The sequence below is a fragment of the Rousettus aegyptiacus genome, unplaced genomic scaffold (genome assembly GCF_014176215.1).
Source record: "Rousettus aegyptiacus isolate mRouAeg1 unplaced genomic scaffold, mRouAeg1.p scaffold_m13_p_17, whole genome shotgun sequence".
Taxonomy (NCBI): Eukaryota; Metazoa; Chordata; class Mammalia; order Chiroptera; family Pteropodidae; genus Rousettus; species Rousettus aegyptiacus.
This window is the reverse complement of record NW_023416292.1, coordinates 21325035-21352573: the sequence shown is the minus strand read 5'-3', so window position 1 is coordinate 21352573 and position 27539 is coordinate 21325035. Positions and strand designations below refer to the sequence as shown.

At 57.2% G+C, this 27539-nt stretch overlaps 1 protein-coding gene across 9 annotated transcripts; it reads right to left on the bottom strand.

The window, feature by feature from the left end:
• Window positions 1-497: 497 nt before the first annotated feature.
• GPR161 (G protein-coupled receptor 161) lies at window positions 498-27539 on the bottom strand. Of its 9 annotated transcripts, none has more exons than XM_036234690.1 (6): window positions 27292-27539; window positions 10273-10687; window positions 7239-7963; window positions 4948-5052; window positions 1694-1813; window positions 498-852 (listed from the first exon to the last, which is right to left on the bottom strand). In XM_036234690.1, exons 2-6 carry the CDS (start codon window positions 10641-10643, stop codon window positions 587-589), a joined length of 1587 nt encoding a protein of 528 aa, XP_036090583.1. In that variant the 5' UTR covers window positions 10644-10687; window positions 27292-27539; the 3' UTR covers window positions 498-586. The 9 variants fall into 9 exon arrangements, with proteins under 9 accessions (XP_036090583.1, XP_036090584.1, XP_036090588.1 ...); XM_036234691.1 differs by lacking the exon at window positions 27292-27539 and adding an exon at window positions 27245-27262; XM_036234695.1 differs by lacking the exon at window positions 27292-27539 and adding an exon at window positions 22398-22552.

The window sequence follows — 27539 nt, the reverse complement described above, 5'->3', positions numbered from 1 at the left end:
CTGCTCCTTCCTCCCGATGCCGTGGTTTCCCGCTTTGAAATCCCGAGACTCGCTGGGAGGTGGGTGAGCAGCCCGCCCCCCCAGTCCTCAGCGCATGGCGCAGGGGGCGGGGAGCCCCACGGAGGGCAAGGTCACAAGCAGTGCCAGGCATGGCGACTCGTGGGGGGCTCTGCTCGGGGGACCCGGGGCGGCCTGCACTGACCCCGCAGGAGGCCTGGGGCGACCTCGCTTTGTCTGGAAGATGCCGCCCCCTCCCGGGTGCACTGGGGACGGCTCCCGCTCTGAGCCTCTGCGGCAGTGCGGGGCTGGACGCCCAGGGCACGGCGGTGCGGAAGAGAAAATGGCCCACGTGGCGGCCCCCTCCCGGCCAGGCCTCAAGGCGCAGGGGCCCGGGGTCCCCACAGGGAGTCGGGTGCACCTCCATCTGCCTTCGATGGCTCTGGCCCCACCGCTGGGCCCACGTGGGTGTCACGGACACAGGAGTCGCTGACCAGGGACAGGGTTCTCAGTGTTTTATCCGGCAGCTGCTCGCCGGACGCTGCTCCTGCCCGGGGGCCCCCTCTCTGGATGCATCACCCCGAGGCCCTCACTTCCGCCCAGAAGCGAGAACGTTCCCTTCCTCGATGCTCTGCAGCTGAAGCCTCTGGCTCGCCAGGGTCCTGCTGCCGCGGCGGCCGCCGAAGCCGGCCCCCGGCACGGTGCGCGCCACCATCAGGACCCCGGGCAGAGCCTCCTCCCCGAACAGGCTGACTTTGGCCTCGGCCTCTATGGCCTTGGCCAGGCTGGCGGCGTAGCTGTCCAGGGACTGGTGCACTTCTGCCTTCACGTGCAGGATGGGGTTCCTGGCGGCTTCTGAGGGAGAAGGGGGAGAGGTCAGCGAGGCGCCGGGACCGGCAGCTTCGCCAGAGCCCGCTGCCCCGCCTGGCCCCGGTGGCCAAAGCCCTCGGTCCCCTGCCCCGCGTCCTGCCTGGGGAATGTGGACGTATCTATTTTCATCTCAGTCGCATCCGTAAAGAGAAGATCACGGTCCACCTCTCGGACGGTTTCCGTGACAACGCCATGGTCTTTCTAAGATGCCCGCTAGGTGTGGCTCACAGAAAAGGCTGGCAAGTGTTTGCTATTAATGGTGCTCCAATTTTGACATCTCTGAGTCCATGGTCTATGGCTCCCCAGAGCATGGAATGTCTGGCTCTGAATTTCCAATACGGCCTGTCCGTACTGGCTCAGATGCCCCGGGGTCATGGACAACCGCAGGGTTGGAAGAGAGATTGGAGCGCCCCACCCCCCATGAGGACCAACTAGGACGAAGTGTGTGTGGAGGGTGAGGCTTCGGTCTCCAGCACCTTTCTCCTGATGTGCTGGGGGACACTGTGCCCCCCACGCCTCACACTTTCTGGAGGAGGCAAGCCCCACCCCGTCTCCTTGAGGTAAAGGGTGGGCAGTCACGCGGCCTCAACCCGCCCCTGCCACTCACTCGGGGAGGACGGAGTCGGGCGTGTGTGCGTGTGCGTGTGCGTGTGCATGTGCGTACAGTGCCACAGCCCTGCTCGCCAGCTCAGGTGCTGCCCACCCCAAGAGCCAGGAGCCCAGGGTGGGGCCGGAGCCACGCGGGGCTGGGGCGGCCCGGCCGGAACGCCCCTGAGCTCCGGTGCCGTCCCCTGCTGTCCGGAGGCCATCGGCCACAGACACCAACCTCTGATTTGTTCCACCTCGTCCTCGAACGTCACCGAGCTCCTCCTCTTGGGCGGGCAGGCACAGTGGGAGGGAGGGCGGGCCTCGGATGGGTGGTCTTCGAGCAGAAGCACCTCCGTGCCTAACGCCGAGGGCAGAGCGTGCACAGGTAAGCGGCTGCTCGCGCCCCCTGTGCCCTCTGCCCCATGTACTCACACCCACAAGCAAGGGCAACCGGCTCGCCGTCCGCCCTGCAGCCTTCGCCCAGGATGCTCTGCCATCCCCCCGCAGGGAGCCCGCAGCCGGCCCTCGGGGCTGGCCAGGGACACCGCAGCAGTCAACGTCCGAGCCTCCACCGGCACACAGCACACTCCGAGGGCAAGGCGGCCAGGCCTGGGGGGCAGGGCAGGGGCGGGAGGGGGCTGCGTGGAGGGGACGCCCCATCAGAAGGAGCTCCGTGTTCAGAGCGACTCTTCCTACAGTCTGAACTTCTGTCATTGTGGGTGAAATATGTTGTACTAAGTAAATGTTAAAAAACGATTTTTCAATCACAGTTGTCAGTCAATTTCAGGTGGCGTGGCTAGACGTTCATGTAACTTACGGAGTGATCCCCCAATAAGCCCGGCTCCTTCCAGAGTTATCACAGTGTTACTGACCACGCCTCCTTTCTCTGTACTTCACCCCCAGGGGGTGTTTCGTGACTGGCGCTTCTCGACTCCTTCGCCTCTTCTGCCCAGCCCCCGGCCCTCCCGGGTGGCCCACGCCGGTTCGCTCTCTGTACCGATGCGCCTGTTTCTGGTTTGTCCATTTATTTTGTTTTAGATTCCGCGTACGAGTGAGGTCATGGGGTCTTTGTCTTTGTCTGACTCATTTCGCTGAGCATGATACCCTCTAGGTCCACTCACGTCGTCGTAAGTGGCAAGACTTCATGCCTTTTCACGGCTAATATCCCATTGGGTGTACGTGCGCATTTCTGTCAGGGGACACTTAGGTGGCTTCCATATCTTGGCTGTTGTAAAAAAATGCTGCAGTGGACACAGGGGAGCACAGCATCTATTTGAATTGACGTTCGGGGTTTTTTGGGGGTCAATATCCAGAAGTGGAACTGCTGAGTTACATGGTAGTTTTTGTCTTAATGTTCTGAGGACCCTCCAGACTGTTTTCCGAAGGGGCTGCGCCAATCCACAATCCTGCCGGCCGAGTGCGAGGGCTCCCTCTTCTCCGGTCCTCGCCGGCGCCTGTTGTTGACTTATCGATGGCAGCCGTTCTGACAGCTGTGAGGTGATACCTCGTTGTGGTTTTCATTTGCATTTCCTTGATGACCAGTGATGTTGAGCATCTTTTCATGTGTCTGTCGGCCGTCTGTGTGTCCTCTTTGGAGAAATGCCTATGCGGGTCCTCTGCCCGTTTTGCATCTGGATTGGTGGGGGTTCCGGTGTTATGCTATGTGCGTTCTTTATGCATCTTGGATATAAACCTTCTCGGGCGCATCACTGGTGAACACCTTCTCCCGTCCAGTAGGCTGCCTTTTCATTTTGTTGACGGTTTCCTTTGTTGCGCAAAAGCCCTTTAGTTTTACACAATCTCATTAATTTTTTATTTTCTTACCCTTGCCTGAGGAGACATATCCAAAAAATATAGTACTAAGAGCAGTGTCCAGGAGTTTACTCTGTGTTCTTCCCGGAGTTTCATGGTTTCAGGTCTTTCATTTAAGTCTTTAATCCATATTCTTGTACCAGGTGCAACCATCCTGTGTCTGTGATTGGAGCATTTAATCCACTTACATCTAAATTACCGATAGGCAATGGAGTCCTTGCCATTTTAGTATTTATAGTTCTTTATTGTTTTTCTTCTTCCTCTTCCTCTTCTTCTAGAAGTGCCTTTAACATTTCTTGTACTCCTGGTCTGGCAGTGATGAACTCCCTTGACAAAAGGAGCAATGGCACCCGAGAGCACTTTTGCCCCCGAGGGAGCTGCCACTCCAGCCCTCGCCCTGAAGCCAGACAAGTCGGCTGCTCCCTGTGTGTCCCCAGTGCTGGAGCTCAGGGTGTTTGTGAGCGAGTCCGTGCGCGGGCACTTTAGGGGGACGCCTAGGTCGGCAGGCTCCCCGTCTCACCAGGACCAAATCCCTGCTGACTTCTACAGCCAGGGGCTACGGGGACTTCTCTTCCCAGGACTGGCGCCCCGGGCCGAGGAGCCTGGGGTGGGGATGGGGGGCGCTCCTCGGGGGGGGACCTCCCTGTTCTAAGCCGCCGCGCGGGGGTGGGCCCTGCCTGTCCGGTGTCTCCGCCGCTCCCACCAGTCTCCATGTGACTTCTTCCCGTCCTTAGTTTCGGGACTTCTGTGCAGCCGGAGTTCCTGGTTCTCAGTGATGGCTGTTCTGGAATTTAGCTGTAATTCGGGGGCTGGTCGTGGGGGGAGGCAGGCATGTTTACCTACTCCGCCGTCTTGACCGAAGCCTCTCAAGCGTTTTTTAACAGCGGAATTATGGAGGGGGTGTTGACATGCTACTCAGCTCACGGCTTCCAGTGCACGGACTCCCCACCACACTGAGAGCTCCGGGAGGGCAGGGCACCGCTGTGTCTCTAGCACCTAGTCCAGCATCTGGCCAAAGCAGGGGCTGGCGAAAAAAGGTTTGTTGACTGACTGACTGAGCGTCACAGTCCCTGGATCCCTGCTGGTTGTCTGAGCCTAAGTAACAGAGAGACCTTTCCTTCCTGCAAATCACAAGGGCCTCGGGGGCCGTGGATGGCTCACAGGACGCTGCCGGCCGCTGCCCTCTCACCTCCAGGGCCTCGTGAGAGCCCAGGAGTGGCACTCGGCTCCCCACGGGCGGCCAGGAGAGACCCTGACCTCGCAGGGCACTGGGCCTGCACGGCCCTCCGTGAGCACTTGGAGATGTGTTTTCCAAGCGACGAGGGCGCGGGCACACGGTGACGGTGACAGGGGCACCCGGCCTCATCGAAGCTAGCCTCGATCGCCAGCCCCAGTTCACACGCTGGGAAGCCAGACCGGGCCCCAGGCTGCCGGGCCACCGGCTGGCGGCGTCGGAAGCACCGGGCAGTCGGCGTTCACTTTCCAGAGGCTTCCTCTTAATTTCAACCTCACGACGACCCCGTGTGTCTGAGAGAAGGGAACTGAGGAGATCCCGGAGGAGGAAACTGAGGCACGGAACCCTGGAAAGCCAAAAGGCAGGGCCGGCCCCACCTGGCGGCCCGGGCCCCGTGCTGCTCCACGGCCCCGCGGGAGACGCCCCCCCCCCCCCGCCCCACTCACCTGAGTCCTGGGAGCAGCTGAAGCCGGTGTCCCCCGTGCTGCTGCCGTTCCCGGGGGGCTGTCCGCCGGCCATGAGCGCCGTGAGGTGCGGGGACAGGCCCAAGTCTGGAAGGCAAAGTCGGCGCTGACCGCGCGGCCCGCGGCCCTGCTCACGCGGCGCCCGCCTCCCCCATGGCAGTCGGCCCGCCGGCCTCGCCCCAGGAAGCTCTTCAGCGCTGCTGCCCCTCCCCGCTCTGCCCCTGTTCCCAGGGCAGCCGGCATTGTGACAGAGGTCCCTGGGGCCCCCCGCGGGGAAAGGCCCGTGGCGGCACCAAACCAGCGAGGCCGGAGGAACGACTGCGAGGGGATCGGCCGTCGGGGTCGTCGAGCTCAGCGCGGGAGGCGGGAGCCCGCTCACCCGGCGTCCTCCTCGGACCGAAAACTGAAGTTGTTTAAGAGGCTTCCACTCGACAGCGACACAGCGCTTGTCGGCGGGGAGGTGATGGGAATGTCCCAGGAGAGGGCCGGGGGTGGCAGTGGAGGCCCCGGGAGGAGGCTGCTTCCCACCCAGGGCCCCCCGAAGCTCAGGACGTGGAGGCCCGTGGTCGCTGCAGGCTGTGGGTCTCCAGTCCAGGCTCCGGGTGCCCAGCCCCAGCGCTGGCAGCCGAGGGGACACCAGACTCAGCCCTGCGGACACGGAGACCCGGGTGCCCGTGGGGTGGCCCAGAACAACCGCCCTCCAGCCAGGCCCCGCGCCGCCCGGGGCCTGGTTTTAACGACGCAGGGTCGGCCGCCATCACCGCCGTCTACGGAAAGACGCTGGCTTGAAGGACAGAGATGGGGGAAGGAAGGATCTCCGTGGAGACCACGGCGGGGAGCTCTGGAAAACAGCAGCGGCAAAGCCCGCAGCGGGCGCCCCAGAAAAATGAGAGAACAGCGAAGCCATGAGCGAAGAGGCTCCGGGGACCACGGAGGAGACACACAGCAGCTCTCGGAGGTAAACGCACGAGAAGCCAAAAGCTCCAGTCGCACGAGGAAGCCCGACCGCCTGGGACAAACCGCGGCCCCCGCAGAACCCGCGTGGGGAGGCCGCCCATCCCGACCCTGCTTCTTCTGAGGTACGGACGGCAGGACACACGCTGTCCCCTGCCCCGGAGCCAAGGAGGGCGGGGGGTGGGGGTGGGAAGGGCCGACCCCCCTAGAACTTTCCTTTAGTGACATTTGGGAATCGCGCCTGTACGAGGGGCCTCGCTCTGTCCGGGGGTTGGGGTGGGCGGCCGGGACCAGACAGGTCCCCACACGTGACCCCCCTCCAGGGTCCTGGCCCTGGCATTTGACTGTGTCTCAGCAGGACGCCTGGCTTGGGGAGGGGCCTGGGAAGGACCAGCCACTGCCAACCGGGAAGGCGCAGGCTGTAGAGGACACCGTGTCTGAGACTGCGGCGGACACCAGGGACAGGTCCTGGTCCCCAGCAGCCGGAGGGCCCACCGAGCCAGACCGGCACGGCTCGGCTCAAACGCCTGCTACCGTCGGGGGCCCAATATGTCTGCCCGGCACCGGCCACCAAGATGGGCAGGACCCTGGGATCCTTCACATGACAACAGCGTATCCACCAGGCTGCGCCCAGCGCCACCCCCGTTAGGAAATCAAAAAAAAAAAAAAGCCTGAGTCGACAGGCCCCAGAGATCGGGTCAGAAGCCTGAGGCAGCTGGGAGAGTGGCCAGTGGCTTTCAGAGGCTGGAAGGACAGGAGCTCGGTCCTGAGGGCACGTGGCCCAGGCAAAGGCGCGTGGAAAAGCGAGGCGGGGAAACCCCGAGGCGGGGAAACCCCGAGGGGCCGGGCTCGCGCCTCCCTCCCGCCCCCTCGCCTGTCTGACCGAACGTGGCCCTTCCCTCCGTTCCCGGTGGGGCCCTCGGCCCAGCGAGCTGGCCTCGGAGACGGAGGCCGCGGGAGGCACTTGGGGCAAGACCAGGTCATGGGGCTGGGATTCTCCTAAGAGGCCGGAGGGCTGGCTCTCTCCCGTCCCCAACGTCCAGCCTCGTTCTCATCTCGAGGACACAGCGGCCAAACGCAAACTGAGGGGCTCTCTTCAAAGCTCCCGACCCGCGCTCGGCAAGTGTCGACGTCACGGAAGGCGAGAGCGAGCCACGGGCCGCGGACGCCCGGATACGACGTGGGGCGCTGGCCAGGAGGAGGACCCCAGCGGACAACAGGTGCAATCCGGACCCCGAGAGACCTCGCCCCTCGCCCCTCGCCCCGCGGAGCGGCCAGCCGAGCGCGGGCACGCCTTCCCGGCCGCGTCCCCACGGTACCTGTGATCCTGTTGGAAATGCTGAAGAGCCGGGAAGTCCTCTGCCGCTGCCCCAACGGTCCACGGCAATACCGGTCCCCGAAGCACACGCCAAGCAGCTCCTTGCGAACGGTCTTGTTCCAGAGCCCGTAGATCAGGGGGTGGCAGATGGCGCTGGTGAAGGACAGCCACGTGGCCCAGGTCTCCAGGCGCGGGGACACGCAGTTCTTCCCCCAGAGGGCCTCGGACGTGATGACCACCATGTAGGGGCCCCAGGTGACCACGAAGGCGCCCACCACCACCAGGATGGTGACGAGGGCCTTGCACTGGTTGGCCGAGTGCACGGCGCCCTGCGGGGCGCTGCGGCGGCTGCCCGAGGACGACGTGGACGTGCTGGAGTTCTTCCGGCCGCCCCGGCCCGCGTCCTCCTCCGCGATGACCACGGCCCCGCAGTGCACCTTGCGGGCCTTGACCCTGGCCACGCGGAAGATGAAGCCGTAGCACACCAGCATGGCCAGGAACGGGAAGAGGGCGCACCAGGTCTGCCAGAAGGCGGTGTAGCGGGGCTCCCGGTGCCACGCGGCCACGCACATCCACTTGAACTCGTCAAACTCCACGGACGACCAGCCGAGGAGCGGCGGCAGGCAGCCCACCAGGGAGTGCAGCCAGATGTAGGCGAGCGCCATCACGGCCCGGTTCCCCGTGATCTTCGTGGGGTACACCATGGGGTACAGGACGGCATAGTAGCTAGAGCAGGGACGGAGCGGGGAGTCGGGACAGGGACCGCACACCAGGACGGGCACCCGCTTCTCCCCTCCCCCCCGGGGTGGGGCGCCGAGCCCCGCCCCGCCCCCACCCCCGCCCCGCGACTCCAGGGAACAGCGGTTTCAGGGTGGCCACACTGCCCGCCCGTGTCAGTCCTGGTGGTCGCCTGCCCCTCGCCAGCTGACCAGCTGACCTGGGTGCTGTTACCCAGGCACAAGACACGCCAGGGCACTTTGCTGGCGGGGGGTCAGCGGGCACTTCTGGGGCAGATTGCCTTCACTTTTAAGAAGAATCCAGGCAAGCTTCTACCTTCCTCTGCCCCTTTAAAATACGTGCGGGCCCCCTGACCGCAGACGCCTCAGGTCGACAGTGCGGCCAGGTGTGGGGGGGCCAGGCCTGGGGGCTGTCAGATGTCCCTGCCTTTGACCAAGCCCGTCCTGGCCGTCGTAGACACAGTCACGATTAGCAAGCTGTCCTCTGCGACACAGCCTTCGGCTTCCGTCGGGGCCGCTACATTATTATTTCAGGGCAAGACTTCTGCTTCCTTTTAGCGAACGGTGTTCATACCGCTCGCTAAGTCCGGGCATGAGCGAGCCCCGGAGGTGTGACAATGACCTCTCCCAGCTGAGCCCGAGTCCCGCTACATTCCTGCCTGGGGGGCCGGTGCTGGCTGCCGGGGACCAGTCTCCACGAGTCTCGTGAGCCCCACGGACAACCGGGAGAGCTCTGTAACCGGGGTTACTTTGGGTGGGGGGTGGGGATAAACTTACATACGCCGAAATGCACAAATCTACACGCCTATCAAGACAGAACGTTTCCCCATCTACCCACAGGCAATGGACGTCACAGATTTGAAACTTCGCCTTTTAAATGTAAGCCTCGTTTAGGCCGAGCTGCTGGTGCAGAGGAGAATACGGAGCAGGAGCAACTCCGCCCTCCCCCCCGGGGGACGCGAGCCGCAGAGCAGGGGTGCCCTTGGCCGTGCGCACGCTCGCCGCGGCCTCCTGCCGTTCCGCAACAACTCGCCCGCGACGTGCGCCCAGCCACGACCCCCGGTCCCCAGAGGGGCCGGCCAGGCGCGTCAGGCTCCGACGCGCGCCCTGCTGCCGTGAGCTAACGCTGACGGGCCCCTGGTTTCCGTACGGTGAGTCCGCCACGAGCACGACACAAACCCAAGCCGACCGCGGCCACCGCGGGCCGCACACCTCCCCGCCTCCGGACGGCACTGCCCTAACTGGCCGCCCCCAGGCCAGCTGCCGTCAGCCATCAGGACCCTGATTTCAGAGCTGGAGTTTGCTGGGCCGCAGCGTGGGCCGACCGAGTGCTTCCTCCGCCCCCCACGGTGCAGACAGCGACAGGATTCTGGCCTCGGGCCTAGAGGACAATCCAGTGACCACGCGTCAGCTCAAATCCTGATGGTGTCAAGGGGGCCTGGGGACTTGCGTTCCCCACGGACAACATGGCGGGCCCGCCCCCTCCGTGTGCCCCTGACTCGGCTGCCCGCTCCCCCCTCCAAAGTCTGAGACACACCGAACCTGAGTCTACCCTGTCTGCCCTCATGAAGTCCACGCTTGCCCGGGATGGAGTGACCGTCAGCAAAACGTTCCGCCACGAGACAACCCGAAGGGCTGGAAACGCGCCGTCGAAGCCTGCGAGCCGTGCACAGCCGGCTGACGGCACCACGTGGCGATGTGTCGGGACCTGCTGCCGTCGCCGAGGGACACGGGCCGTGCCTCCGAGCCGGCGGGACCGCGGGGGGGGGGACCGCCCCGGGAGGGGACCGCCCCGGCTCCGAGCCGCACGCGCCTGCTCTCCCAGCGCCACGGCCTTCGCTCCCTGGTGGCCTCCCCCGGGAGAGTGGGGCTCGCCTGACCGTCCGGGGGCCGACGGTCAGGGCCCCTGCCCTGTGTGTCATAGGCTCCAACTCTGGCTCAAGCCAAAGCCACAGACGGCGGACAGCGGGCTGGGGAGGACCTGGGCCTGAGGCCTCCTCCGACACATCACCTCCCCCAGCCTCCGTTTCTCACCTACAAGCGGAGAATCGGCGGTTTTCAGATTTAAAAAAAAAAAAAGCAACGGAACCGCTTTCAAAAAATAAACCTACAAGTAAGATCGACCCGAGAAATCCCAGGGGCTCTGGCTGAAGGGAAGGAGGCAAAGGCGGACCCCAGCCTTCTCGTCCGGCCCCCCAGCGCCGTGCCGCCCCGCGCCCCGCCCCCCCCCCCAGGAACTCGGGCAGCGCGGCACGCGGACCGGGCCCCCCTCCGCACGCCGGCGCCTGGCGGGCTTACCGGTCGATGGCAATGACCCCGAGGGTCAGCATGCTGGCCGAGCTGATCAGCAGGTAGAGGAGGGCGGAGAAGTGGCACCAGACCACCCCGAAGATCCATTCCCGCCGAATGGCACTCGTCACCACGAAGGGCAGCACCAGCACGGACAGCAGGAGGTTGGACAGGGTCAGGCTGAAGACGAACCTGTTGCTGAGCGTGAGGAGGTAGGACTTCTTGTACAAGGTGACCACGACAACCAGGTTGCCCAGGCAGACGAAGACGGTGATGACGACGATGGCGACGAACTCGGCGACGAGGACACCCCCGTCGCCGCCCGCCTCCGCCGTGAGGTTGCACAGCTCCTTCTGGCCCAGGGAGGAGTTGAGGCTCATGGTCAGTGCGCCTGGGCGTGGCGTGGGCGGGGCATGCTGGACGACTGGAAGGACACGGCAAGACCGGGGGACAGGGGAAGGCTCATCAGATCGCATCGTGACCGTCACAAGAGCAGCGGAGGCCCCCGGCCACCCAGCTCGCCTGGGGGTCTCGGCCGCCAAGCTCCAGGTGGCCTGTTTTCTGCCGCTGGCTTTGTGCGCGACTCACTGTGTCCCTGGAACGAGGCGTTCGTCCAGTCCACACCACCCAGCCCAGCCTCCCAAGGCCAGAGGCTCAAAACCGCCAATGCCCCGAAGAACCACCCGGAGTGCCCGCCCCCAGGGTGGATCCTTGGGGTCCGTGGCTGGATTCTGGTCCCAGAGATCAGAGGTGCAGCCTGAAATTTGCATTTGAAACGAGCAGGCTGGAGCAGGTGGTTGTTACAAATGGCTTGCAGGGTGCACTGTGGACCCTCACGCCTCGGGCGGGGTCCCTGAACCAGCAGTGTCGCCTGGAGCTCGTGACGGAGGCGGCACCTCCGGCTCTGGCTCTGGCTCTGACTTACAGAACCGGAACCTGCATTCTGCTCCCACCTCCAGCTGGCCGAGGTGCACACTGAGGTCTGACACTGGCTTATCACGGGGGCGCTTCTGGGGCCCCTGAGCGGCGCTTCGAACCGAACAGTTCACCGCGAGACGTCGTGACTGCTCCTGCCGCACCCGGTGAGGGCGCAGCGACCCCGGCGCTGACCGGAAACGGGGACCAGTTGCGGTCTGGGCCCACAGACACCCCGCCCTGTGTGGACGATCCTGGCCAAAACTCACCGTTGACACGTGTGAACACTACATCCTAAGACGACGGTGTCTCCAAAGATTTCGGCTACTTCGATCGTCCAAAACATCCCACAGATGATGTTCCCCACAAAGAGGACACCAGGAAGGAAGGACAGATGGCCTTCCCTGAGCCAGACAAGAAGGACGAGGTGCCCTGGTGGCCTCACACAGCCGCGGCCTTCCTTATAGCTTCCCGGGCTGACCTGACGCCCCGTCCAAACAGCTCCTGCCACAGGGAGCCGGTGGGCTCGGGCGGCCCCTCCCCTCGCCAGCAGTCCTAGAGGAGACACCCCCCTTCCCAAGGCGCCTGCCTGCTGACCCTGTGACCACGGGTCCCAGGCTTGCTGGCACACGCAGGATCGAATGAGTCTCCTCTCCTCCACGCGCCAGTCTGGAAGGGCCTCACGAGTCACTGGCTTTTCCTTCCCCAGACGACCTCTCCTGGTGCCTAATGTGCCTTCCAGAACATTCACTGACTCAGATTCCCTGCGTTGGACCTGCTTTCAGATGTCTGCGATCCCCTGGACCTGCGGCCCCCCCAAATGGAACACCCCATTCTGGACGTGGTCTGGTAAGTGTCGAGTGCAAGGCACAGTCTCCCCCAAGATCAGGATGATCGCCCCCTCTCGACTCTAATGATATGGTTTTTTTTTTTTTTCTTTTTTGGCAACTGCTGGGTTAAATAAGCAGCCGGCCGACTAAGGCGGAAAGTTTACACGTACAGGAATTTTGGCGAAGGCAGGTGTCCCCCATCCTGAACCTCCGAAATTAATGTTTTTAAGCCTAAATATAAAACATTATTTATACTAAATTTTATTTTGGTCCCCCTTTCCGGGCTGCTAAAATATTCTGAATTTTGCTTCAGTTATGTAATATGTTAAGTTACTCTGGCTTTAAGCTATGAATATACTTTGTAGGTAAGCTTTCCATGTCTCTGTCTTTGTAAGGTTATTTTGGGTTTTGTCTTCATTTTGTGAGTTCTGGATTTTGTTAACTCTTGTATGTAAATTAATTGGTGTCACAAGGTAAGGTCTTAATAAGGCTGTTATTACTCTTAACTACACAAGTGGTCAACATGGTGGTTAAGAAAACACACTGAGTCATTAGACAAATGACAAAATGAGAGAAAACATGTACGACGTATATCACAGAAAAAGGACCAATTGTCCTTTATAAAGAATTCCTTAAAAAAATCGAGAAAGATAAAAAAAGCATAGAAAAGTGGAAAAAAGACAAAAAATTGTGACTGTGATGGTATGGGTGTTAACATTATGATAATCATTTCACAATATATACATTTATCGAATCATTATGTTGTACAGCCTTGATCTTGTGCAATGTACGTGTCAATGATATTTCAATCAAACTGGGGAAAAAAGACAGAACTAAGAAAGAAAGATACGCCAAGGGTTCTTAAACAGACGAAAAGCGGCCCTATCTCATTCAAAATAAGAGAAATGCACATTCGAAGTACACCGAGATAACACTCCTCGCCTTTCGGGCCAGTAGAAACTCGGAAGCTTGGTGGCACTCGTGGAGAGGCATCCTCCCACACTCCAAACGCAAAGGCAAAACGGAACGGCCCCGCGGAGGGGCGTTGGGCAAAACTACGGAAGCATGACCTTTAGACCCAGCAATTCTATTTCTACACATTCATCCTGAAGATACCAGTTCATAACACAAAATAACAGATACGTGACGTTATTATTTTTCACTGAGGCATTAGTTGTAAAAAAAAAAAAAGAAAAAGAAAAAGAAAAAGTTAGAAAAGTTAGAAATAAGAGAAAAGGGAAATAAGATTATGTTTCCACACAAATATATAAATCCGTGTTTACTTAGGCAAAAAAGAAAAACAGAAAAGATAAACCAGAAACTGAAATAGAGATGGAAGTAGAATTTCTCTAAGCATTTGTTTAGTTTTAATCTTAAACGCATATATTTTATATACTAAAATGTTAAATAAAAGTGGGTACAAAATAAACATAAAATTGATTGCAAACAGCAAAAAATAAGCCTCCCTGAGTGTCAGATTAATAACATAACCATAAGAGAAAAGATTACACCAGATAGCTTTTAAATACAGTATTTTGACGGCATACCCTTAATAGTATACGTTCTATGGACGGAAGAACTAAGTCGCCTCAGTGGCTTAGACATTATTAATGTTGTAACGTGCTACAACTATTCTGAGTGTTGCGACTGAGCACACATGCTAATGCTGACAATCACCGTTTCTTACCGTGGGAGGAAGGAGAGACGAGCTACGGGTGAAGGGGAGGTGAGGAAGACCCTGTATGAGATCGCTTATTGGAGGTTATCGGCATGAACTCACTACTCAAATATAAATATAAAAACGGGTCCAGGGAGATTCCCCGGGGAGCAGTCACGGAGATTAAAAACTTGGAAATACGAAAGGCAGACGCGAGGATGACGAGGAAGTACTTCGCGGGGTCTAGTCGCCTCACCCCAGCTCCGCGCACTGGTTTTCATTTATCGGGGAGATTGTTTCTGGCAATACGGGGAACTCGGCTGGTGTGAGCAGGTTTCCTACTCCAAATTCACAGACAAGCTGGATTAAACATGACCTCCCCAAAGAAAAATCTCTTGGAAGTGCCAAGGAAAAGAATTCCTGCCCTAAAATTCTACAGTATCACTTGAAAGAGGGTGCCATATACTTTCGAGGCGAACAACCCCAGAATGTTCAGTATTGACTTCTTAGCGAATCATTTACATTCGAGAAGGAAACTGAATCCAGAAATTAGGGAGGGGGAGGATGCAAGAGTCAAGGGTTAGAAAAGAGACTGGTAAATATAAGGACTGCGAAAAAAGTTAATTAAAAATGTGAAACATCGACAGCAGATGTTATAAAAACGGCGAATCTGGGCGCTCTGAAAACAAGATGAAATTAAAACGCGAAGCAAAATGGAAGCTCTTCAAGGTGGGACTGGAGTCAGAACACCCCGAGTGAGCCTCGGGGCAGAGGCTGTGGTCCCGGCCGTTGCCCCAGGCCCTGGACAAGTGCCTGGCACTTGGTAGGTAACTCGGCAATTACTTGTGGATGGATGACGAGCTTCCGAACCGTTTCTCATTGTTAAGTCAACGCTATAAAGGTGACCACTAAAAGAACAGAGAAGAGTGCCCCTCCACCCACCTCGTTACTCTCCAGAGGCCCAGCCGGCCTGCACACGGGGCGCTGCGAAGCCCAGGCCTGGCGGCCCCTCTCCCCACACCTAGGAGGCAGAGGGGGGCTGCGGGCCAAAGACTCGCCCCCACGGACACCCACAAAGTCAGCGCTGCCAGGAGGCCCCTAGGCGTGGGGCAGGCACAAGCCCCAGCAGATCCCCGGGGGATGTACTTTTAAAGAACAAGGCAGAGGGCTGGGAATGGCAGTGAAGGCCGCCTGGCGGGCAGATGGCGTACCAGGGCCTGACGAGCCGGGGCCCGGCTAAGGAAGCAAATTCCAGGGTGACTCACGCTTCCACTCTCCCCGCCAGGTCTGCTGCCAGACACAAGGGTGTCTGACCCCCACGCTCACTCGTCCTGCCCATCAGACAATCCCCTCGGGCTGCGACACGATTGCAGTTTTAATAAAACATCGGAAATTCTTCCTGAGAAAGCGCGTTCTCCCTCCCAGACAGGTCGCAGGGGGGGCGAGACGGGGCGGGACATTTACTTGTCACCACTGTCACGGTTCAATGTGTTATGGTCACTCCCCTGTGCCGGATTAGATGACAGGCGGCAGCCTTGGGTCATTCAAAGCCAGATCTTGTCACTCGAGGGACAGTCAGCCTCATTTTGGGTTACAAGGCGACACTGTAGAACATTCAGGCAGGTACCTACTGTGTCTTATAAACTGGCTTGCATGGTAATCCCCAAGAAATAATTCTGGAAATGCCTTGATTGGCAAGGACAGAATTACTACAAAGTAAGGGCAGAGTCCCTCTCGTTTATGCAAATGTGGGTATTCTGTGGTTTGATTTTCATCGACCTATAGCGAACTTCTTTTTTCCTGTTGACAGGCTGTCGATGCGCATTTATCAAAAAGACCCCGAGGCATGAGGCACATGGTTAAGGGTACAGACTCTGAGGCCAAACAGGCAGGTGCACAAGCTGTTAGAATAAACGACCCTCCCGAATAGTCCTCGTCCCCACTTCGAAGGCGCCCAGGCGAGGTCACTGCGATGCTGTTTGGCTGTATGCTCAAGGGCTCTCCACCTCAGCCCCCCAAGGCGCTTGTCACCCATCAGGTACCAGCTGGGGGGGGCGGGGAGAGCTGGGAAGGGGGTCGTAATAACCACTCGTTCTGCACTAAGGCAATGGAGGGGGAAGTGTGAACCCGTACCTCGCCTGCTCACAAACCAGGTCACATGACTGGTGGAAGGCCACGAAGGGGTCACAGGACCCCGGGTCTCCCCTACTCCATCCTTCCCTGGCACATCCATGAAAACTGACCCAAAGATGGTGGGCACGGTGACTTGGCCTCTGCAACCCCAGACGGATGTGCACAGCCAGCGAACCCAGTGTCCGTGACAATGCACAGTGCTTTGCTCCTGTCCCCACAAGGGCACAGAAAATTCGTGATGTCCCGGCAGAGCCAAGCTCGGGCAAGGAAAGGAAGCTGGAATCAGAACCCCAACGGGCCTTGTGGTCCCCTCCGCACACCCGTGACCAGCCCGAGCACCTCACTGCCCTTCGTCCTGGCATGGGGGCTGGACGTCCGAGGCTAGGCACGTCTCCAGGTTTCGCCACTGACCACGCAGCGTCCACAGGGGCATCCGCCGAGGTCTGTCCAACGTCCCAAACAGGTTCTCGCTCCTCGACAGTCATTCCCCGTCACTCTTGAGAACCTCATCCACGTCCACCACGGCACTGCAAACTCGACCCTCTGGTCATCGGGCGGCTCCGTGGCAGTTTTCCTCGCACACGGTGGAGAATGGGAGCAGCACTCAGTCCGCGAGCCAAGCTGGGCCCCGCCACAGGCCGTCAGCTGAATTTTTTCAAGGGCAGCTGGCCTCTCTCCCAGGCCTCCACCAGCAACACTGAAAGCGGCCATCGCCGCCTCCCAGAAAGTCCACAAACAACCAGCTGAGTGAGGTCAGGAGGAAGACAACTCACGCAGGGGACAGTCTCAAGCCCCCAGAGAGCACGCTTTAGGGAAAAGGAGGAAAAGCAACAGCGGATTGAGCACGGCTCTGGCAGCTGAGGGTAGAGCAAGACCTGACTTCAGAAGTAACTCTGCAGCTGCACACAAGGCAGGTATCGCTCCCCCGCAGGGCACGGGGCGCCCCCGGCTGGACCCCGCTATTCCCCCGGGCGGGAGGAGAGCCGGCTCCTCGAAGCCGCCAGACGCTGGCGCGTGGCCATCTCGCCTGGGTCTGGGAACCCAGCACATCCTGACGGCAGAGCTGGGTCAGCCCGGGTCAGGACAGCCCAAGTGTACCTGACGCTGCTGCCAGAAGCCTGGGTGGTGATTCACCAGGCAGCTGAGCCCAGGGCGTGGTGCGGGGGCCAGCTGGGGCAGACAGAAGCCACGCCCCAGCTCCCGGCTGCACTCACGAGGGCTCCACGCACGCATGACAGCTCCACGCACACACGACGGCTCAGAAGCCACGCCCCAGCTCCCGGCCCGCACACACGACGGCTCCACGCACGCACGACGGCTCCACGCACGCACGACGGCTCAGAAGCCACGCCCCAGCTCCCAGCCCGCACGCACGAGGGCTCCACGCACGCACGACAGCTGCACGCACGAGGACTCCACGCACGCATGACAGCTCCACACACGCACGACGGCTCAGAAGCCACGCCCCAGCTCCCGGCCCGCACGCACGAGGGCTCCACGCACGCACAGCTCCACGCACGCACGAGCGCTCCACGCACGCACGACAGCTCCACGCACGCACGCACCACGGCTCAGAAGCCACGCCCCAGCTCCCGGCCCGCACACAGGAGCGCTCCACGTGGGTGTGCCAGGCACACGAGCCTCGCATGCGTGTCCACAGCCAGACTCCCCGCATCCTCTGCCCCTCGAGCCTGCTCTTCTCCCTCCCGCCTCACGGCACCCCCACCCTTGCAGAGCCGGGGCCCCACACTGTGGGGTTTCCTGGCTCCTCACTTTGTCTCACACCCCCTACCAGTCCGTTGCCAGACCTGCCGCCCTGCTGCTGAAATGCCCGCAGAAGGCAACCGCGTCTTACTCTCTCCAGCGCCACCATTCCGGTCCAGGACGCGATCCGTCATTTCTGGATTATTAAACAGCTTCCTCGCTAACCTTTTTTTTTTTTTTTTGGCTTTTTGCAATGAAGCGTTTTCCCCAGTTGGAGTGCCACTTCAGGGCAGGTGGACCCACACAGCCTGGGAAAGCGTGCGGTCACAGGCCCAAGCCATGCCCAAGCCTCAGACCTCCCTGCTGCCACTTATGTGAACGAGACCTAGTTCAAGGAGTAACATTCTAAGAAACCTTTCTGGAACCTTCCCACATAACCCTCACCACCAGTTACTACCTAGAGGCCATGTATCAGTCATCCTTCGGAACACACGTCCTGGCCCACGTTTTTATGTTGGGCTTCGAATCATTCTTCTTCAGGTTCCGCTTGAATTCCAGCAGCACTTGGGGGGGGGGGAGACATATTTCCTATCACCCCTATTCATCATTATCCACTTTGATCTGATATTCAATAGAAAGAACGTATTTTTGAGAAAATGCGTGAAGTGATCAGATTCATTAATCTCCAACATTTGAGAGCTGAGAACCCATTCTAGTCATGTTATTTCACAGAGGAAACTGAAGTCCAGAGAGGTGAGGTGAGGTACTCACAGTCACACACCTAATCGCTGGCAAAGCCCCAATTTCTTGGTTGCTGTCACTGCATCTCTGCCCTCACCTGATAATCCCCGGGACCGGGTGGGGAACGCAGAAGTCGGGTAGGCCCGTGACCCCTCTAGAAGGCAGTCCCAGTCAAGGCGACGATAAATGAGTCTTCGCTTTGGGCAAGGTCACCAGTGACGAGCAGGCCGAGTCCACTGGGCCCCTCCTTGAGCCCTGCGCAGCAGCCGACACCTTTGCCTGCTTCCATTGCTTCCTGAGACGCCCCCTCCCTCGGCTTCCCCGATCCCGCTCTCTTCTCTGTTCTTCACTGGGCATGTTTACCTGTTTCCCACATCTGCCTCTTAAACGTCCTCCTTTCTCATCTACGAACGACACCGTCTGCCTCCTCTGCATCCCTCCTCCCCCCGCTCTGGTGGCTGCCCCCCAAGGTTCCTCTGGAGAGTCGCCCTTTACACAGTGTGAGTTCATGCGCCTTCACGGATGTGACACGCGACTTCCGCCCCGCCAGTCGTATTCCCGCTCCCTCGGACCCAATCAGTTCATGAAACATAACAGGACTGCTTGCTGCTCAGTCCTGCGAGCTGGGAGAGACATGGGAGGGGAACATGCGGCTTCTACCAGCCATCAGGAGGGGACAGCCTGAGCCATGAGGAGGTAAGGAGGTGAGACCTGATGAAATCCCCCGAGTTCGGAACTCGTGTCAGAAGCCAAGTGCACTCCTGGACTCTACAGTGACCTGAGCCGATCACTTTCCTTTCTGCTCCAGCCAATTCGAACTGGATTTTCTACCACTGGCAAAAGAATCTCTTAGCTGATACGTCAACTCTCTCTAAGCTCCCTCTGTACCCGCTTAACGGTGATGACTCCAACTCTCCATCTATAGCCCAGAGAACTCTCTGGAGCGCCAGACTCAGATCCACCCACCTCGTGGATGTTTCCCCCATATGTCACCCCCAGGCACCTCAGATACTACGTGCAAGATGGAGTCCATCACCTCTGCTCTACCATCTCAATAAGCTGTTCTGCGTGTTTTTCTCCATCCTGGAAAAAGCACCAACATATCCAATCACTCAAGACGGAATTCTGGCCACTCCTAGGCCACTCTTGCCAGGTAATCCTGATGAGGTAAGGCCCTGCCCGAAACCTGCTGTGTGACCTGGAGTAGGCTAATTAATGGACGTGTCTGAACCTTGGGTTGCCATATTGACTTTTTCAATCAGTTCCCATATGTAAAGTAATCAATAGTGGTTGGTTATTCCTGTCGTAGGCATCACTAAATTCTTGCTCAAAACTTCATCCTCGCTGCCACTGGCCCAGCTCAGAGCCTCGCCGCCGTCCCCCGATGACTACCGGACGTTTCTACCCCATGTTCTTACCTCTGAACTCGCAGTCTGCTGCCAGACTGACGGTCCCCTGCCCAAGCCTGACGGAGCCACGTCCTTCTCTGGCCCCCGCAGAATATCACGTTAGTGCCCTCCACTTGGGCTCCCCCGGACCACCCATGGTTCCCTGAACACTCAGGCTGTGCTCCAGTCCCAGGACCTTGTTTGCACTGCCCAGTGACCTTTCTGCCTCTTCTGTCACCTTCTCCCAGCTTGTCCTCAAGATATTATGAAAATCACTATAAAAGCAAAAGAAATTACAGATGCCACATTGGCTAAGCAGGTTCACATCAGTTTAAACCCTGACCTCCCCTGTGCCCAGAGAGGAGGGAAGATTTTTTAAAATTAAGAAAGAAACAGTGATTTAAAATATATATATATATATATACACACACACACACACACACACACATATAAAGAAAAAACAAAGAACGGAGAGGAAAGAGAAAATTTAGGGAAATTTAATCTCGAGATAGGAGAGGACTTCCTCAACAAGACAGGAAACTTGAAGCCACAAAGAAAATCAATGTAGAGTTAACCACATAAAAATTAAATACTTCTGCACAGTCGAAGGTACAGTAAGCGAAGTTGGAGAAGACCTAAAAGGCAAGATCTCTGACTCATTAACAAGAAAAGGATTAAAGCCCAGAATTCAGAAAAGAGCCTCACAGATTGATGAAATCACAAACAATTCAACGGAAAAATTGGAAAAAAAAAAAAAAATGATGGTGCAACTGAGTCCTTCCTCCCTCCAAAGGCCAGGTAGCTATCTCTGGTTTTGTTGACGGTTTTTTGTCCTCAAAGAAAAACAGCCGGACCACACCACTTCTCCCCCCAGGGGTGCTCCATCGCCTCTGAGTGCCAGCAAGCCCTTGCTTAGGTCTGTCTGGAGGTCGCGAAGCTGGCCGCCTGCACGCTTTGAATTACTTGCCAACTTTAAAGATGTGGATCATTTTTCCATACAAATGTACAGCTTCTCCCAAAACCCAGTGCAGGCGACAATGTGCCAACAGCCTGTAGCATGTGCACCTGTCTCTTCGTGAGAAGGCCTGCTCTGCACACAGCCCCCCGCCAGCCCTCCTGCCCACAGGGTGCCTGAGCGGCCCAGCCAGCCCCAGAGTTCACACCACAGAACTGACCCTCCTCTGGCTGACACTGAGGTCCAGTTCTGCCATTCTGCCTTCTGCAGAGCCCAATGCACTGAGTCCCTCTGACTGCACAGCCTCTGTGGCCCCTCAGGCCCCCGTGCACAGGGATGCAACGAGAGGGTGACCTTGGATTAGGTCTCTAAAAGGCCACGCAGGCTCCTTCCTCAGGGGTCTGGATCTCTACCATGGCAGTGGAGAAGCAGGCCCCGGAGAAGTCCAAAGTTCAAGGCCCGGCCTGCATGATGGAGCCCACCTGAGAAGCACTGCCAAGTCCAAAGATGTGAGTTCAGTGCTGGCTCCCTACTTGGGGGACAGAGCACTTCGCCTCTCTAGGGTCACAGTTTCCTCACCTATAAAATGGGCCACAGCACATCACAGGGTTGTTATGGGAATGGAGTAAAAGTGAACTGAGAGCGCTTGCAAGCATCTTACGAGCATGAAACAAGGCGGTGTGGACTAGGACAGGGGAGGGCGCCCTGGGGGAGGTGCCTGAAACCGCGGCACGAACCCCAGCTGGAGAAACACCTCTCCTCCCTGTCCCAGCGGCTGCAGTAGCTCTCCTGAAGTCTAGGTCGCAAGGGACGAGGCCCGCTGGATGGGAGGAGGCGCGGTAATGCCCGTCCTCCCCGCAGCCCCCAGCTCACGGCGACAGGCTCACTCGATGTCGCACCCCACGTTCCCAGCTGGACACATCAAGGCACTGGGGTCCTTTGCCTCCCAGACCACGCCACCTCCCTACTTCAAACGACCTGCTCTTGAAAGCGCTTCGCAAAACGGATGAAAGGTACCATACAGAACAAGAACAGCCTCAAAGCTGGGATCCGGGGCGCTGCAGGGCCCGGCTGCGGGGTCACCGTAGTCATCGAGGTGCAGCCCTCCCGGGCGCGCGCCGGGTCAGCCCGGATGGTGTCGGCCCACAGGCCTTTGTCAAAGGTTACACAGGGTTAAGCTCTGGCTCAGAAGGCGCGGAAGGCCGGCCGAGTCTCCCCCAAAGCTAACCGGCTGTCCCTGTCGCAGATCTGAGGGGCACAGGCGCCGCCCCGCGGCGCCGGGCTGGCCAGGCGACTTCTGGGCGCGCCCCCGCCCGGCGCGGGGAGACAGCGCCCTGAGCCCCACCGGGAGGATGCTGCTTACCTGGTCCCTCACGCGCTCCAGCCGAGGGGCGAGGGGCGAGGCCGCTTCGCCCCACTCACCTGTCCCGAGCGGCCGGAAGCCCCTCGGCCGGAGGGCGCACGACCCGCATCTCGAGTCCGGGCACGCACCCCATCCGCCCGCCCCGGGGGTCTGAGCAGGAGCTTCCTACGCCCGGGAGAAGCGGGGCGGGACCATGGGCAGGGCCTCTCGGAAGCCCCTGGCCGCCGGGGAGGGGCGCGCCCCCCGAAATCCTGCACAAAGAGCTCGCGCTCCCAAAGCCCGAAGGGATGCGGCCCGGGGGACCCCATGCACCTCCGGGGTGCCTGGGGGGAGCGTGGGGGAGGGGGGCCTGGAGACCCCCGGCCCAAGCCCCGCCCCGCGCCCCGCACTCGGCCGCGCGGCATCCCGGCCCGCGCCCCCCGCCGCCCCGCGCGCGCGCCCTGCTCACCGAGGGGCCGCCGCCGCGGCAGCGCAGGGCCCGCCCGGCCGCCGCCGCTTCCTTCCTCCCGGCCGCGCGGGGACCCGAGGTTTCGGGTTTCAGCCGAGCCCGCTCGCTCCTCCCGCCGCCGCACGCGGACCCGCCGGGCGGGCGCAGGCCGGGAACTTCGCGCCGCGCCGCCCCGCCCCGCCCCGCGCCCCCCGGCCCGCCCCGCGCCCCGCCCCGCGCCCCGGCCCGCGCGCCCTCCCCCACCCGCGCCACCACCCCTTCCCACGCTCGGCCTCGGCGGCGGCCCTTTGTCTCGCGCTCACCCTCGCGGCGCGCCCCACTTTGTTCCTGTAGACCCCGTGGTCCCTCCTCGGGCCCGCCCTGCCCCGTCCCTGCTTCCCCCTCTCCGCATCCCTCTCGTACTTCGGGATTCTTCCCGGAGGCTCCGCTCAGCCGCGTCTCCTCCTCGCGTCTCGCCGGGGCTCCTCCAGGCGTCGCCTTCCCTGCTCGCCCCTCATGCCTCCGGCCCTCGCGGGTGCCAGGCAGTGCCCCGGGCCTCGGAGGTCGCGGGCGAGCCGCCGCGAAGCCAGCCTCGCCGGACCCCGCGGCGCGCGCGGCCGGCCCGCTGGATGTACACAGACCTTCGGCATCCTGCCCCCTTGTCCCTCTGCACCGAAAGGCTGGGAGCGGCCGTCGCGGTACGCAGACTGGTGCTGCCAGTTCGGACGACAGACCTTGTCCCTCGCACACGCCTCGCCCTCTTCCGTACTGTCCCTAGCCTCCTGCGTTTTCTGTGCAGCAGCCTTACCAAGGGAACGAAGAGTTGAGGCAAACAATAAAACTGCTTTGAAAAGGAACGAGGGAGGGAGAGAGAAAAATAAACGGGGCAGGAGAGAAATAAGTTCACCAAATTCCAGGACAGCTGCTGCTGTCCCCAAGCGGGATTCGGATTCCTCGGAAATCCATCCACTTTGATGAATGCATTAATTATTCCCTTGTCTACACATTGGCACTGTGGGAGCCGCTTCCTTATTACTATCAGGCCACCGAGGTACCATTTAGCACAAGAACTGGCGATGTAGCACCAGCCAGACACCAGCTTATCTTCAGGGACAAGTGAGATAACGGATGGCTTGATATTCCTGTGAGACAGGAGCTTTATTTAGTCGAAAACTGGAAGCTGAAACTCCTGAGTCTAGGTCACCAGCAAGCGAGGCGCTGAAGGAGCCTACAGTTGCCTGTGCTCCAGAGTATTTCATCCTTTTACTCTGAAACCACTAGTTACGTTTTACATTTGCATAGACTCAGAGACTGGCTAGGCTCTGTGACCCTGGGGAGTGATTTAACCATTCTGAGCCTCGGCTTATTCATATGTCATATAGGCACGCTCATTCCAGCCTATCTGTAGAGTTAAAAATATGAAAAGAGATAAAGTAATAAATCACCTAGTGCCACAGACACCTGAGAGTTAAGCCCGTAAGAAAGGTATTCAAGAAAGAACGGAAAGTATGTGCCGCAGACGGCATAGAGAGAATGACAATCTACAATTACGGCTCTTGGGGCTCCATATCCGCCAATGATGCAAAAACTGTCCTTCCCGTACTTATCCTGCTCCATTTTGAACTCTCCTACTGAAAACGTTTGTTTCTCCGGATGCTCAGGATCAAATACATTATTTATCACACAGGTTTTTTCTTTCAATAGCTCAAGAGCTCAGAAATTACTGTGCATTCTAGGATACAGATTGCTGCCAACAAATGCATTTTTTCAATTGCTCTCTGAAGGTTGGCTTTTCTTTCTTCTAGAGCTAATACCGAGTTGCGAGCAGCATTCAGTTTCGTGCAGAAAAAACAGAAAAAATGATCAAAGTAATGATTTCACTCTATATTATTGTATAAGTGACAGTTGTGTGAAAAACATGGCATTGATTTTGTGTTAAGAATTTTTTTCAAAAAGTAAGAAAAGGATATGTAATAATTCTTTCCCAAATCCATTTCCTAAACCATTCTCTTTGGGTTCCCCCCACCCACCACCACCACCACCACCACGACGACTTTCGAACGAAGCTAATGAAAGGCCTCATACAAGTGAATCCTAAATGTTGGTTGAAGAATCAACATGTGATGGGACATCTTTGATACAATATCTTTTCAATCCAGCGGTCCTCATGAAACTGGTCAAAGCAGAATCATGCGGTCCGATGTGTGTTCAGCATGGCCTACTGTTTCCCCAGGCCGAACCCTTCCTGCCCTTAAAAGTCGCCTAAGAGAAGTCTTCCTGACCAATATAAAAGAGATTTTCTGCTTTCTCTCAGAGTCCCCTATTCTATTTCCCAATTTATGACAGATATCTGTTTTTTCCACTTACCTATTTTTAGTATGTTTCTACTGGTAGACATAGACTTCAAGGGGGCAGGAACTCTGTTTTATTCACCACTTATAGGACCAGGGCCTAAACCAATACAATTTTGTAAATAAATTAAAGAAAAAATAAATATACCTTCGAGGGTCCCTGGTTCTCAAAATTTGGGGTATACAAGAATCTCTTAGAAGCACAATTGATTAAGAAGTTTAATATGTTGGGTTTTATTAAAAGTAAAAGCTTTAGTGAGTCCAAGGACACCTTCAAGAAAATGAAAAGACAACTCACAGAATGGGATAAAATATTTGCAAATCATACGTCTGATAAAAGACTTGTAGAGAACCTCTCAACTCAATAATAAAAAGATAAACAACCACAACCCATTTTTAAGATGCACAAAAGATCTGAAGAGATGATGCTCCAGAGAAGGTATAGAAATGACCAGTAAGCACAGGAAAACCTGCTGGAATTCATCAGCCAGTAGGGAAATGCATATGGAAACAGTTCACGCCCTCTAGGGCGGCCTGAATGAAGAGGCAATAACAGGTACTGTGGAAGCTGGAGAGAAATTAGGACCCCTCGTTGGGATTTAAGTTATGTCTCCGTAAAAGCTGCTTTACATTATAAAAGAAATCTTTTGGGGAGGTTTGTTAAAAAGCCCAGTGTCAGGCCCCATCGCCAGAGATACCGACTTTGGAAAGTGTGGGGAACAGCATCACTCCCTCCCGCAGGGACCGAATCCTCACATTTCCTGAGGGGAAATTATAGCTTCCCCCTGCGGGATAAGCCCTGGGGGTGGCATAGCATTGATCGGCACCCCACCCCCAGCTCCGGGGGTGGGCTCTGATCGTCAGCATTTCCCATGCTTTTCAGCCACGTGATTGGGTCAGGGATAGAGACAGGGCAGAATGAAGCCTCGAGGACATTTTGCTGAGAATCCTGGGTGGGATCAAATCTAAAGAAGCAGTACAGAAAACGGGGGAGAATGAGACCCCAGATGAAGCCTTCCCTGAAGTCTTACCCCTGGACCGATCATTTATAGGGGCCAATAAACATTTCTGTTACGTCCATATGGTTTTATTTCTCTGTTGTTTGGAACAGAAATCATCTAACTCAGTGGTTCTCAGAATGACATTTTGGAAATCCATGGGAGCTTTTTGTCCGTCACAGTGATTAGCGGACGCTCCTGACCTTTACTGGGTGGGGGTATGGATAACAGGCATCTTCCCACGCATGGGAGAATGAGAGACAAAAAGCAATTCCACTTACACGTGACTTTTGAAGGACCTGCAAGAAACGTCAGTTCTTTGGCATGGCTTTGTGGTACCCCAGTTTGTCCAGGAAACACCATCACCGTGGAAGCCGAGGGAGAAGAGCGCTTGGATTTGTTCAAACCTCACCAAGAGCCATTCATGACTTTGGAAAATCTTGTCACTGTGAACAGTGCCACTATGGCGTCAGATTCACCAGTACAAAGTTAGGTGACTCCATCACCTTCTCCCAGGAATGGTCTTAATCAACCAGTCTGGAATTCTCTGCCCAGGCACCAGTAAGGGAATCTATCACAGGGGCCCCCTCCATTCAGCCCCAACCCCCCCATAGAAAGAAGAGGCAACCTACATGATAAAATCCTTTCCCAGTTCTTTCACCTAAAGAAAAGACGTCTTGCCCCTCAAAATAATCTTTTCTTTTGTTAATAGCTTCCTTGCCCACTCTCCTTCCTGTAAAAAACTTCCATTTTGCAGAACCCCTCAGAGTGCCCTTCTGGTTCATACTTGGAATGCTGCCTGGTTCACCGATTGCGTAATAAAGCCCAATTAGACCTCCAAAACTACTCAATTGAATTTTGTTTTTTAACGGCAGTTATGAGAATTAAATGATATGATGCTTGTAAAATGCCTAGGACTTAGCAAGCAGTAAAGTTAGCTATTATCAATTTTTAAAGTATTACTATTATTAGAGTCTATCTTAAACTGTAACATACTGAATAGGAACATCGGAGATTTATGATCATTTCACCATTATTATGACACTCCTCAGAAAACAGCATATACGTAACCAATAAGGTTTGTGCCCAGGAGGTTTGTATAAAAGATAAATCAGCGTTTGTATAAAAGATAAATCCTAAATATGTCAGAGATCTAAATGTCAAAAATGAAACCCAAATAAATTATAAAAGAAAATAAAGATTAATTTCTTTATAACCTGGAAGTGGGATAAACTCTCCTAACTATGACACCACATTCAGAAATAATACTAGAAAAGATAAATTTGACTACACAATTTAAAAATTTTTTCATGAAAAATCACCATAAACAAAGTCCAAAAAAATGATAAATTGGGAAGAATATCTGCGACCTGTCACAAAGGAATATGTGATAATTAGGATCCTGGCAGGAATCAGAAATCACTCCCGAAGAGCTTAAATAAAGAGATTTTAATGAAGGGATGACCTTCATTAAAGATATGGGCACAGACCAATACGGCCAAAAGTTAAGGGAACGAACCATGGCTGTGAGTCCCGCAGAGACCGGCGGCATCAGGATGTCCTCACCTCCTTCCTCTGGGGCTGAAGAGACACGGGAAGAAATAATGCCAGAGCCCGCTGGGAGCCGAACCGTTGAAGAGGCAGAGCTTCTGAGAGCTGTGTGGGGAGACGCAGTCCGCGCTGAAGCTGGGAGGTTTCAGTCTTGTTAAACTCGGAAAACAGTGTGTGTTGTTTGGAGCATCTTTTCTTTATTTCTTTTCATTTTCCCTTGGTTTATTTGGGGGATATTCTTTTGCAAATAACCCATGAGACTT